The sequence below is a fragment of the Ceratotherium simum genome, chromosome 3 (assembly GCF_057802395.1).
Source record: "Ceratotherium simum simum isolate JZ-2026a chromosome 3, ASM5780239v1, whole genome shotgun sequence".
Lineage (NCBI taxonomy): Eukaryota > Metazoa > Chordata > Mammalia > Perissodactyla > Rhinocerotidae > Ceratotherium > Ceratotherium simum.
Window position 1 is genome coordinate 40,389,727 of NC_141902.1, and position 13,850 is coordinate 40,403,576.

General features: G+C 39.1%; 1 protein-coding gene across 2 annotated transcripts in view; it reads right to left on the bottom strand.

The window, feature by feature from the left end:
* Positions 1 to 497: 497 nt before the first annotated feature.
* The window catches only part of PPIP5K1 (diphosphoinositol pentakisphosphate kinase 1), a 40,611-nt gene continuing 27,258 nt past the window's right edge, over positions 498 to 13,850 (bottom strand). Inside the window, exons 32-33 of one of the 2 annotated variants that reach the window (XM_087426383.1) lie at positions 5,168 to 5,281; positions 498 to 2,630 (exon numbers count right to left, since the gene is read on the bottom strand). In XM_087426383.1, coding sequence (XP_087282509.1) covers positions 1,669 to 2,630; positions 5,168 to 5,281 — 1,076 coding nt within the window. In that variant the 3' untranslated portion in view covers positions 498 to 1,668. The remainder of the gene's footprint in view (positions 2,631 to 5,167; positions 5,282 to 13,850) is intronic. The other variant, XM_014780644.2, reaches the window with a different exon arrangement.

A 13,850-nucleotide genomic window follows, 5' to 3' on the forward strand; every position in this document is an offset into this window, starting at 1 on the left:
GATAAGAAACATCAAAGAGTTGAGGGGCCCTAAAAGATCCAGAGCCTAATGAGGTGGTAAACACCTCTCACCTGTGCAGTAAGGCTTTCCATGAAGTAAAATTGTTGGATTCCCCACCCCACCCCCACAGCAAAACCCTTTATAGTCCTGTGTACGTCAGGAGAGGCCAGGTTGTGAATGTGAATATATAAGGAGGAGGGTATTCCAGCCCTCCCAGTGTTCTGGGCTCTCCCAATGTAAAGATGTCAAGGGGGTAAAGAAAGAGCATAACCCCTTTATATCAATTCCTCCTGACACTCACTCCAAAGCATCAAAGTGAAAAATTAAGAGGGTGATTCCAAGGATTTGGTGAGAAGGCATGTACCCTCTGGTGCTTCACAGAGGTAGAACCTCTCCCCACTGCAACACTACTCATTTAAGACACTTTGGGATGGTAGGCTGACTGCCATAGGGGTCTCCTAGGATGCCTGATCCCTATATTTTTATAGCCCATTCTTGCTCAAGTATAATGGCTTTTGACTGGTTCAGATTAATTCAGCCACAGACATGATTGACTTACAGTCATATTCATTTTTGAATTCACAACGACATCATCACCACCGCTACCATTCTCATTATTTCATATTTATTGAGCACTCATAATGTTCCAGCCCCCCACTCCAATGACTGCATTACCCCTTCTAGCCACTCCTAGATCTTTGGGAAAAGCTTCATAATCACACCTGGCCCTAAAAACACAATGATATAAGGGTGAACCTCTTGGGGACCCTGGAGTGTTTGGTCTTTAGCCAGTCTGTTCCTGGCACTACTACAGAAATATATATATAATCATTGCTCATGTCTGTACAATATTGATCTCTGATGATTACTTAAAATAGAACCTGATTTTCTCTACTACAGCATCTCCTAAGCCAAACAGCCCCACAACAAAAGGAGGCCCAGCTTCACAGATTGGCCAAGAACTCCCAGAGCATTTTAAGTAGTTACTCTGAAATTTTCACAGCAATCTAATACCTATTTTTCCCTAGGGCTATTGCCCAGAGGAACAGGACTGGGGCAGAAGGGGCACTTGGGGATGATATGGAAACACTCATAAACCCAATCTAAAGATTAGTGGCCATGACAGATGTTTGTTTGGGAAAGGGACTCTCTTTTTTCCCAGACAATTCAGACAGCCATCCTGGGCCCACCTGAGGAGTGCTAGCAGAGACAAGAGTCTCCCTGAATGCACATATGGTCTAAGGGAATATTGAGAAGAATATTGAGAAGTTGTGAATATATCCCCACAAAAATGAAGACCTTGGAGTCCTCTGTTGCACTTGCTATCCCCGGATGGTGTCTTCAGCAGTTAAGTGGCATTTCCTTTAACAATCTGGGATTTCCTGGGATGCTCAGAGGAGGTGGGGTAATGACAGACCAGGCCACCTCTTGAAGGAAATCCTATTCAAGTGTAATGGCTAGCTGAGGAGTCAATGGTTGCTTTGAACATTAAATTGGCTCCTCTCCAAGCCCAGCTCTGTCACAGCTCTTGGCTTCATGCCAAGAGGACTGCTTCCTCAGACACCTCTGGTGAGATACAAGGCCTTATGCTGGCAGGTGAGTTAGCCCACAGAAAAAGTTGCTAGCTCAAATGGCTGGTATAGTGTGACACCACTAATGAGAAAATGATTAATCACATGTTGCTGGTGGAAGGGGTGAGTGCTGGTCAAGGGCTAGAGACTGGCTCTGAGGGTTTGGATCACTAGGTGGACACTGGGCTTGTGGAACATCCTCTCCAGGCAGCTGGTCAGTCACCTCAAGGACCACCCAAGACTGCTGATTAACCTCCTCAGGGACCTCCTGGACCTGTAGATCATCCTCCCCAGGGAACTCTTGGGATGGTTTATCAACTTCATGGATGTCCTGAGACAACAGATCGATTGCAGAAGCCTCTTGGGCCAGCCTGCCAACCTCCACAGAGAATTCCTGGCATGGCTGGCTGAGCTCCTCAGGGATCCCTTGGATTGGCTTACCAACTTCCACAAGGATTTCCTGGACCAGGCCACCAATCCCTACAGGGAACCCATGGACCAGCCTGCCAACCTCCACAGGGACCACCTCGTATGGCTGGCTGACCTCCTCAGGGCTCTCCTGGCAAAGCTGACAAGCTTCCTCAGAGATTTTCTGGCACAGCTGGCTGGCCATCTGGCATGGATGGCTGATCTGAGGGACCTCCTGGCATATCTGGTTAACAGTGTCATGGCTCTCCTGGCTTGGCTGGTTGATATCAGGGACCTCCTGGCATAGCTGGCCGATCTCTTCAGGGGTGTCCTGGAAAGCCTGGCTGATGTCAGGGACCTCCTGGCATGGCTGGCTGACCTCCTCAGCAACCTCCTGGCATGGCTGGCTGGTTTCCACAGGTAGTTCCTGTGGGGACTGGTTTGGTTCAAAAGGCTCTTGCTCCCCTTCTAGGGGGAGCTCTTGTGCTTCATTTCCAGGGGTCTCCTGTAGTAGCCCAAGGTCTTGATGTTCTTCCGTCACATGTGAACTTAGGGAGGGTTGATCACTGAAGCCAAAATGGCAGTTACCATCCTCTGCAGTAGGGGAGGACGGACCAGCACTGGACACAGTGCTGGAAGGGCCACTGCTGTCTGTAAAGCAAAGTCAGGAGACCAAGTCAGGCAAGCTGGAAGAGTAGGCTCTATTCTATGTATGTAGTTCAAATGCCAGAATAGACGGCCTATATTACTCGTGTCTTGGGGTAAAAGGATCTGAATTTTTCCTAAGTTATGCAAAGACTCCTAAGTTAGCCCAGCTCAGGAACTGTTGCTCTTGCCTAATGTATACTACAGGAGTGGCACTAAGGCACATCTAAGACTTCAGGAGAGAGTGCTGAGGCCCACTTCATCCAGTTATTTCACAAATGTACCCCCATCCTGACTCCAAATTCCTATGGCCCCTCATTCCTATTTGCAAGCGAACACTTTATCCCAGTGTTTTATAATTAGGATTACACATCAAAATTATGGGAAATTTTTTTAAAATACAAATTTCCAGGTTCACTATCCAGAGATTCTAATTCTGTAGGTTTAGGGTAAAGGTGTAGGGTATTGGGGAGGATGAAAGCAATATATTTTGTTGAATATATTGAGTGATGAGATAGACTAAACAGATCCTCCATCTTGGAAACAGCAGATGAGACTGCTTCCCCAGCTGGTTATTTCTAGTCTTTCAACCCTCTTCTTCATTTCCCTCATGCCAATTAAATCTGATGTACATCTTTTGTTAAGAATCATTTCTTTAAAGCACATGATAGTGCTTTAGACCTCAAACATAGTTCTGGGGCAGAGATAATCATTGTTTATAGCCCAAGAGACAAGAAAGCAGGAGAATGCAGAAAAACCTTGTGAATTAGAATAGTAGGAAGGAATATTATTTACCTGAAGATGGAAGACTGCCATAGAATCTCTAAATGGCAGCAGTTCTTAATTAACCTTTCTGGGGGCCACTGACCCCTTTGAAACGCTAATGAAAGTCATGGACTATCTTCCTAGAAAAATGTACACATGGATATTTACATTAATCTTTACATATAATTCCTGGAGTTCATAAACTTTACCCTGCAATCCATCCATAGATCCAAGGTTAAGACCCTCTAAGTCTTGACACATACAATATTACAGGTTTGTAGATATTATCCACATATAAAATGTAAAAACTAATTTCCCAGATCCTCACAGTAGTAAAATGAAGGGCTGAGTCTTCAATTACACTGTTGGACAATTCCTACCCCAACCTCTACTTCTTCATTGACCTCCAGTAGGGGACTAATCTACTTTTCCCTTTGTAAATATTGTATTTATTGATGGTACTGTAACTTTATATTTAAAGCACTCTGATATCAATAATGATAGATTTTAGAAACGGGGGACACCTGAATATCTTGTCATCAAAGAGAACCTGGGAAAGTTGGCAAGCTTGAGCCTGCAAAGGCTCAATCAGTCATAGATTTTAAGGTATGCCAGTTCTCTCCTTTCTGTAAATGATCAGAGGAGGCATGCTTCAAGCAGAAAAAAAAGAAGAACATGGTTTGGGGCCAACAAGGCCTATTTAGGGCAGACAGACCCTAAAAAAGTGTTTACCAATGAGGCTGTACATCTGATACTGAGATAAAAAAAAAAAAAAAAGATTTAAGATGAGTTCACCCAAGGATGAAAGTAGCCTTAGTATTCAGCTAGTGGTTTGATTCAGGCAAATCAAAGAGGGCAGACAGAAACAGAAGCAGGAGAAGGATAAGATTTCCAGAGGCACAGAACCCATAAACACTCCAGGAGAGAGGTAAAAGGAGCAATGTCAACATGAGCGTAGGATAATCTGAAATTCAGGGGAAGAATTCTTGGTTCCAGCAAGGAAAGTTTCTTCTGCATACAGGGTGCCAGAAGAAGGGCAGAATTCTACAGCTGTTTACCCCAATGGTAAATATGAATCTTTGCTTCAGTCCTATCCAAGAATGAAAGCCATGTCTGATTTTAGTTATTCCCGGGAGATAGGATGAATACGAAAAGGACTTTTCCATTACTAGTGTCTCTGGCCCTCAACCCTCCCCTGAATACTACTAGTATCTCTTCCTCCCTACGATTACTTTAAGAACTCCTTGTGGCTCCACTGTTCACACTGTTATCAAGGATAATTAGTGATAGGATAGAGATTATAAAGAAGAAATGAGAAAAAGCAACACTTCAACTTGAACTAACAACTGAGAGCAGACAACTTGAGAGAAGGGAAATGTAGGAAGTAATTCTAGTTACTTCAGATTCTAGTTTCCTTCTCCCAGCTTTTCTATATATCCAGGTTTCCTCCCAAGTCATCCTTATTTGAGAAAGCTGTAGAGACCCAATGGGGATCTGAGGAGAATGAAGTCTCCTTCCTTTCTTCCCCAAAGGACCCTCTGGGCCACTATCTTTTAGGAGCCTCTCCAATGAGATAGAGGGGGCACAGAGGACAGGAGTGATGAGATAGACTAAACAGATCCTCCATCTTGGAAACAGCAGATGAGACTGCTTCCCCAGCTGGTTATTTCTAGTCTTTCAACCCTCTTCTTCATTTCCCTCATGCCACAGGTCTCTCATTCACCAATCCCTCCATCCTTCTTGGCCTTTGTCTAGGCAGTTCCAAAAGGATTACTTACACCAAGGGGGCTTCTCAGAGCGTTGCCGGAGTTGTAGGGTAGGTGAATGAAGAGTACGGGGTGGGGAAAATGGGCTCTCCGAGGCCTGGTTGCTGTGCATAGAGTCAAAGAGGGCTGGATAGGTGGATGAGAGAGAGGGAAGAAAAAAAAAGCATATGAGGAAGAATTCAAGAGCCACATGGTTCTCAACATAAGTCAAAACCAGCTTATACTTCCTCAGACTGAGAAGTAGTATTTCTTAGGGAGTCTTCACACAAACCACTTTTAATATTTCAAACTTTATATTATGAACATTTTCAAACATATTTTTTTCGAAAATAGTTGAGACTAGTACAATCAATACCCATATACTCACCTCCTACATTTAACACACTAACATGTTAACATTTTGCCATATTTATTTCATGTATTTCTTCATGCTGAAGTTCTTTAAAATAAATGACAGACATTATGAAACATTTCACCTCTAAATACTTCAATATGCATCTCTAAAATACAAAGAATTTTTCCTACATAGCCATACACCATTAATAAACCTAACAAAATTATAAAATAATACCCTAATATCATCTAATACCCAATCCATATTCAAATCTCCCCCAATTATTCCCTAAATATCTTTTATAGTAAGATCTAAACATGAACCATGCCTTGCATTTTATGTCCCCAAAATCTCTTTTAATCTAGAATAGTGCCTCCCCCATTAATTTTTTTCATAGTGACTTTTTTTTTTGGTGAGGAAGATTAGCCCTCAGCTAACATCTGCTGCCAATCCTCCTCTTTTTTGCTGAGGAAGATTGGCCCTGAGCTAATATCTGTGCCCATCTTCCTCTATTTTATATGTGGGACGCCTGCCACAGAATGGCTTGATAAGCAGTGCGTAGGTCCACGTCCAGGATCTGAACCCGCGAACCCCGGGCCACCGAAGCGGCGCGTGCGAACTTAACTACTACGCTCCGGTGCGGCCCCTCATAGGGACTTTTGAAAGGAATAGGTCAGTTGTCTCACAGAATGTCATGTCTCACATTCTGGATTTGTCTGATTGCTTCCTCGTAGAATCATTTAACTTATTTCACTATCCCTTGTATTTCCTATAAATTGGAAGTTAGATATAAGGGCTTGATTAGATGATTCAGTTTAAATAACTTTGGCAAGAATACTTCAAGAAGTGATCCTGTGTACTTTATATTGCATCACTGGAGGCACATAATGTCTCATTGTCCCACTAAGTAAGGCTAAGTTTACTAACTGGGTTAAAGTGGTGCCCACAAGGTCTCACCATTGTAAAGTTTTCCCCTTCTCATTAGAGGTGATCCTTTGGCACATGTAACCCCATCAACATTTCACCTAATTGTGTTAGTGTCCAATGATCCTTAATTATTTGATTAGGGATGTCAACTGGTGATTTTCTAATTCTATCAATCCTTTTACATTTATTAGCTGGCACATTTTGTGTAAAGAAGAGCTTTCTCTCTTCAACTGGGGCTATCTGATTACACTGAACTGCAGTTCTTACAGAAAAGGTAGGATAAGTGTTTATTTTCCTTTAATTAGTTTTCAGAGGAAAGAGTTGGTGAAAAGTATCCTCCAGTAGTGGCAGATGAGAATTATTTTATTCTTGTTTTCTTTTTTGCAAGATTCACTATGAGCTTGTGGATTTTTATATATTCAGTCAACTTTAATCAATTACAATAAATTATTCTTTTTAATGCTAAAATGTTCCAATTCTAGTCAGTGGGAGCCTCTTCAGGCTTGATTGCTTCCTTGCTTTTGTTACAACATGCCCCAGGTTCACCCTGTGCTTTCCTTGTCCTAGACTGTGCATTCTCAACAAAATCAGTTCTGTTTTTTTCTTTTTCTTTTTTAAAAAAATTATAGCCATCCTAGTGGGTGTGAAGTGGTATCTCATTGTGGCTTTGACTTGCATATCCCTAATGACTACTGAAGGTGAGCCTGCTTTCATGTGCTTGTTAACCCATTTGTATATCTCCTTTGAAGAAATGTCTCTTCAAATCCTTTGCCCATTTTTAAATTGGGTTGTCTGTCTTTTTGTTGTTGAATTGTTATATTCTGAACTCTTATCAGATATATGCTTTGCAAGTATTTTCTCCCCTTCTAGAGGCTGTCTTTTCACTTTCTTGATAATGTCCTTTGATGCACAAAAGTTTTTAATTTGGGTGAAGTCCAATTTATCTATTTTTTCTTTTGTTGCTTGTACTTTTGGTCTATCTAAGAATCCATTGCCAAATCTAAGGTCATGAAGATTTATCTTATGTCTTCTAAGAGTTGTATAGTTTTAGGTCTTATATTTAGGTCATTAATCCATTTTGAGTTAATTTTTGTATATGGTGTGAGGTAGGGGTCAATCTTCATTCTTTTGCATGTGGATATCCAGTTGTTCCAGCACTATGCATTGAAGAGATTATTCTTTCCCCATTAAATGGTCTTGGCACTCTTGTTGAAAATCAACTGGCCATCAATGTATGGGTTTATTTTTGGATTCTTGATTCTATTCCATTGGTCTATATGTTTATCCTTATGGCAGTACCACACTGTTTTGATTACTGTAGCTTTGTAGTCAGATTTAGAATCAGAAAGTGTGAGTCCTCCAACTTTGTTTCTCTTTTTCAAGATTCTTTTGGTTATTCAGGCCCCCTTACAATTCCATATGAACTTGAGGGTCACCTTTTCCATTTCTGCAAAAAAAAGTGCATTGGAATTTTGATAGGGATTACATTTAATCCATAGATTGCTTTGGGAAATACTGCCATCTTAACAATATTATGTCTTCTACATGAACATGGGATGTCTTTCTATTTATTTAGATCTTCTTTAATTTATTTCAGCAATGTTTTGTAGTTTTCAGTGTACAAGTCTTTAAACTTCTTGGTTAAATTTGCTCCCAGGAATTACATTCTTTTGGATGCTATTATAAATGGTATTATTTTCTTAATTTCCTTTTGGGATTGTTCATTGATTTTTGTGAGTTAATCTTGTACCCTGCAACTCTGCTGAATTTGTTCATTAGTTTTGGTAGGTTTTTTTTTCAGGATTCTTTGCCATTTTCTCTATATAGGACCATGTCCTCTGTGAATAGAAATTGTTTTATTTCTTCCTTTCCAATTTGGATGCATTTTTTTTTCTTGCTTAATTGCTCTGCCTAAAACTTCTAGTACAATGTTGAACAGCAATGGTGAAAATGGGCATCCTTGTCTCTTTCCTGATCTTAGGGGGAAAACTTTCAGTCTTTCACCATTGAGTATTATGTGTGCTGTGGGTTGTTCATAAATGCCCTAGTTCATGATAAGGAAGTTCCCTTCTATTCCTAGATTGCTGAGTGTTTTTATCATGAAAGGGTGTTGAATTTTTTAAATGCTTATCTGTGTCAATTAAGATGATTGTGGGGTGTTTTTCCCTTTGTTCTATTAAGGTAGTGTATTACCCCAACAGATTTTTGTCTGCTGAATCACCCTTGCATTCCTGAGATAAATCTCACTTGGCCATGGTGTATAATTCTTTTAATGTGCTGTTGGATTTGGTTTGCTAGTATGTTGAGGATTTTTGCCCCTATAGTCATAAGGAATATTGGTCTGTAGTTTTCTTTTCTTATGGCATCTTTGTCTTGCTTTGGTATCAGGGTAATTCTGGATTCACAGAAAGTGTTTCCTCCTCTTCTATTTTTTGGAAGAGTATGAGAAGGATTGGAGTTAGTTCTTCATAAATGTTTGGTACAATTTACCAATGAAGCCATCTTGTTCTGGACTTCTCTTTGTTGAGAGGTTTTTGCTACTGATTCAGTCTTTTTCCTTGTTATAGGTATGTTTGGATTTTATATTTCTTCTTGGGTCTGTTTTTGTAGTTAGTGTATTTATAGAATTTGTTCATTTCATCTATGTTATCCAATTAGTTGGCATACAATTGCTCATAGTACTCATTTATAATCCTTTTTATTTCTATAAGTTCAGTAGCAATGTCCCTACTTTTATTCCTGATTTTAGGTATTTGCATCATCTCTCTCTTTTGCTTAGTCAATCTAGCTAAAGGTTGTCAATTGGTTGATTTTTTCAAAGAACCAACTTTTGGTTTTGTTGATTCTTCCTATTGTTCTTCTAGTCTTTATTTCCTTTACCTCTGTTAAATCTTTATTATTTCTTTCCTTCTGCTAGCTTTTGGTTTAGCTTGCTCTTCATTTTTAGTTCCTTAAAGTATAAAGTTAAGTTTTTGATTTAAGATTTCTTCTTTTTTAATTTTATTTATTTATTTCCCCCAAAGCCCCAGTAGATAGTTCTATGTCATAGATGCACATCCTTCTAGTTGCTGTACGTGGGACGTGGCCTCAGCATGGCTGGAGAAGCGGTGCGTTGGTGCGCGCCCGGGATCCAAACCCCCAGGCCGCCAGCAGCGGAGCACGTGCACTTAACCACTAAGCCACGGGGCCGGCCCAAGATTTCTTCTTTTTAAAATGAACATGTTTACAGCTATAAATTTCTCTTAGCACTGATTTTACTGCATCCATAACATGTGCCATGTTGCATTTTCATTTTCATTCATCTCAAAGTATATTCTAATTTCCCTTGTGATTTCTTCTTTCACCTATGGGTTGTTTAAGAATATGTTGTTTAATTTCCACGTATTTGTGAATTTTCCAGTTTTCCTTCTAACATTGACTTCTAGCATCATTCCATTTTGGCTGGAGAGGACAGTTTGTATGACTTCAATCTTTTAAAATGTATTTAGACTTCTTTTGTGACCTAGCATATGGTCTCTCCTACAGAATATTCCATGTGCACTTAAGAAGAATCTGTATTCTGCTGTTGTTCAGTGGAATGTTCTATATATGTCTGCTAGGTTCAGTTAGTTTATAGTGTTATGCAAGTTCTCTGTTTCCTTATTTATCTTCTGTCTAGTTGTTCTATCCATTATTAAAAGTGGGGTATTGAAGTCTCCAACTATTATTGTAGAGCTGTCTATTTCTCCCTTCAATTCTGTCACTGTTTGCTTCATATATTTTGGGGCTCTGTTGTTGAGTGTGTATATGTTTATCATTGTTATGTCTTCTTGATGAATTGACCTTTTTTATCAATATAAAATGAACTTTTCTGTCTCTTGTAACAATTTTTGACTTAAAGATTATTTTGTCTGAATTGGTATAGCTACCCCAGCTCTCATTTGGTTATTATTTGCACGGAATATATTTTTCTATTCCTTCACTTTCAACCTATTTGTGTCTTTGGATCTGAAGTGAGTCTCTTGTAGACAGCATATAGCTCAATAATTTTTTTAAAAGTCCATTCTTCCAATCTCTGCCTTTTGATTGGAGAGTTTCATCCATTTCCATTTAAAGTAATTACTGATAAGGAAGGGCTTACATCTGCCATTTTGCTATTTATTTTCTGTATGTCTTATACCTTTTTTCCCTTATTTCCTCCATTACTGCCATCTTTTGTGTTTAATTGATTTCTTGTAGTGTACCATTTTGATTCCCTTCTCATTTCCCCTTCTGTATATTTTTTAGATATTTTCTTAGTGGTTACCATGGAGATTACAATTAACATCCCAAATTTATACAATCTCATTTGAATTTAGCTTCAATAACATACAAAAACTCTGCTCCTATAAAGCTCACTCCCCATCTTATGTTGTTATTATCACAAATTATATCTTTATACATTATGTGCCCATTAACACAGACTTACAATGATTGTTTTATTCATTTGTGTGTTAAGTCATATATGAAACAAAAAGAGGAGCTACAAACCAAAAATACAATAATGCTGGCTTTTATATTTCCAATGTTGTTACCTTTACCAGAGTTATTTTTTGTATGGCTTCAAGTTACTGTCTAGTGTCCTTTTATTTCAGCCTAAAAGGCTCCTTTTAGCATTTCTTGTAGGGCAGGTCTCCTGGTGAAGAACAAACTTAGCTTTTATTTATCTGGAAATGTCTTAATTTCTCCTTCATTTTTGAACAGTTTTGCCAGAGATAGAATTCTTGGTTGACTTTTTTTTCTTTTAGCACTTTAAATATGTCATCCCATTGTTTTCCAGCCTCTTTGGTTTCTGATGAGAAGTTGGTTGTTAATCTTATTAAAGATCCCTTACATGTGACAAGTTGCTTTTCTATTGTTCCTTTCAAGATTTTCTCCGTCTTTGTTTTTTGACAATTTGATTATAATGTGTCTCAGTGTGGATCTCTTTGCATTTATCGTTCTTGGAGTTTGAACTATTTGGAGGTATAGACTTGTGTCTTTTTCAAATTAGAGAAGTTTTCAGCCATTATTTCTTCAAATATTTTTTCTGCCTCTTTCTCTCTCTCTTCTCATCCTGGGACTCCCATTATACACATGTTGGTATACTTGATGGTGTCCCACAGATCTCTTTGGCTCTGTTCATTTTTCTTCATTCTTCTTTTTCTTTCTCCTCCTCAGACTGAATACTTTCAAATAATCTATCTTTAAGTTTGCTGAGTCTTTCTTCTGCCTGCTGAAATCTTCTAAGAAACTCTCCAGTGAATTTTGCATTTCTGTTATCATAGTTTTCAGCCCCAGAATTTCTGTTTGATTCCACTTTATATTTTCTATCTCTTTAATGATATTCTTTATTTGTTGATACATAATTCTCTGGATTTCCTTTAGTTCTTTGCCTATGGTTTCCTTTAGCTCTTTAAGCACACTTAAGATAGGTGATTTAAAATCTTTGTCTAGTAAGTCTAATATCTGTGCTTCCTCAGGGACTGTTTCTGTTAATTTCTTCTGTGAATGGACCACACTGTCTTGTTTCTTTGCATATTTTATAATTTTTATTGAAAACTGGACAGTTTGAATTTTATAATATGTTTACTCTGAAAATCAGATTATTCTCCCTCCTGGGGGTTTGTTTTTGTTGTTTGCTGTGCGCTGTAGCTGTTTATTAAGTGAGTTTTCTAGATTATTTTTGTGAAGTTTGTCTTCTTTGTCATGTGTGGTCTCTGAAGTCTCTGTTCCTATAGCTTGTGTTCAGCTAGTGTTTTGACAAGGATTTTCCTGAATGCCAGGAACCAAAAGAAGAGGAGGGGGAGGGGAGGGGAAAAGAGGAGAAGGAAGAGGAAGGGAGCTCACCCAGTCTTTACAGATTGGTTCTATGTTGGTACTCCTTCAACATTTAGCCAGACTGTTTACAACTCCCCTTTAGCCTTCATTTCCTGCTTGTGCTGAGTCTAGAGGTCAGCCAGAGCTGAAAGCTTAGGGTCTTCTCACATCTTTTCTGTGCATATGTCCTTGCCCTAGGCATGCACATGGCTTCTAAATTACTCATGGATTTTTCTGATGCTTTCAAATGCCCTAACAACCCAAAGAAACTCTCTTGCTAAGCTTTCATCCTAAGATTTCATCCTAAGCTTTTTGCCCCAGGTAGCAGCATATTGTTCATTTGCCTTACAATGTTTTCAAGGAACATCCTTTGCATAGCCACTTTTCTGTCCTGCTTGAGTTCCAAGTTAGGTGAAACAAAGATAAGCATCCTGTGTCAGTCCTTCAGGTAGCCCACAGACAAATTAGAATAGATAAACACAATTCTTTGAGAATAAGGTCTGTTCTTCTCCCTCTAGAGTCAGAGACCAGGATCCCACATTGAGAACATGGGCTTCCATCTTCAAGACTGCTGGCAAGATACGGAGGCAGGTGGGACAAGGGCAAGGAAAATGCTAGAATGCTTCCTTTCATTTTTAGGTTACCTCTTTCTTGATTCAGCATTTTCCTGGCTGCTGCAAACCTTTGTCTATTTCCCAGAGTTCTGACAAAGTTGACTCTGACTGTTTTTCCTTGATTTTTCAGTGTTTCTGCAGAAGGACAAGCCCTTGGAGCTATCTACTGCTTAATTTTTACATTTAGATTTCTGATCCATATGGAGTTTATCTTCATATACAGTGTGAAGTATGGATTCAATTTTAATTTTTTTCAAATGACTATTCAGTTGTGCCAACTCCATTTATTAAAAAGTCTATCTTGGGCCGGCCCTGTGGCATTGTGGTTGGGCTCGGCGTGCTCCGCTTCAGCAGCCCGGATTCACAGGTTTGGATCCTGGGTGAGGACCTACACCACTCCTCAGCCATGCTGGGATGGCAACCCACATACAAAATAGAGGAAGATTGGCACAGACGTTAGCTCAGGGCTAATCTTCCTCAAGCAAAAAAAGAGGAGGATTGGCAATGGATGTTAGCTCAGGGCAAGTCTTTCTCACTGAAAAAAAAAAAAAGTCCATCTTTCCCTCAGTATTTTGAAATGATAACTTCATCTATTTCTAGATTTTCTATCTTGTTTGATTGGTCTCTCTGTCTATTCATGTACCAATATGACACTGTTTTTTATAATAGAAGTTTTATAGAATGTTTTAAAATTGGATAGGGCTAGTACCCCTTCATTGCTCTTCTTTCTAGGGTTTTCTTGGCTATTCTTGCTCATTTATTTTTCAGTGAGAACTGCAGAATTGATTTGTCTGACTTTAGAAAAACTGTAGTACTTTTATTGGTATCATACTAAATTTATAAATTAACTTGGGAAGGAGTAATATTACTATGATGTTGAGTTGGCCTATGGAATTAAATAATTTTTCAAGTGTACTTTTGTGTCTTTTTGGAGTGCCTATCTTTTAAATTTATTACTCATTTTCTAGTAGTAGGGGGCAGAGATAGGGGTACAAGACAAGAG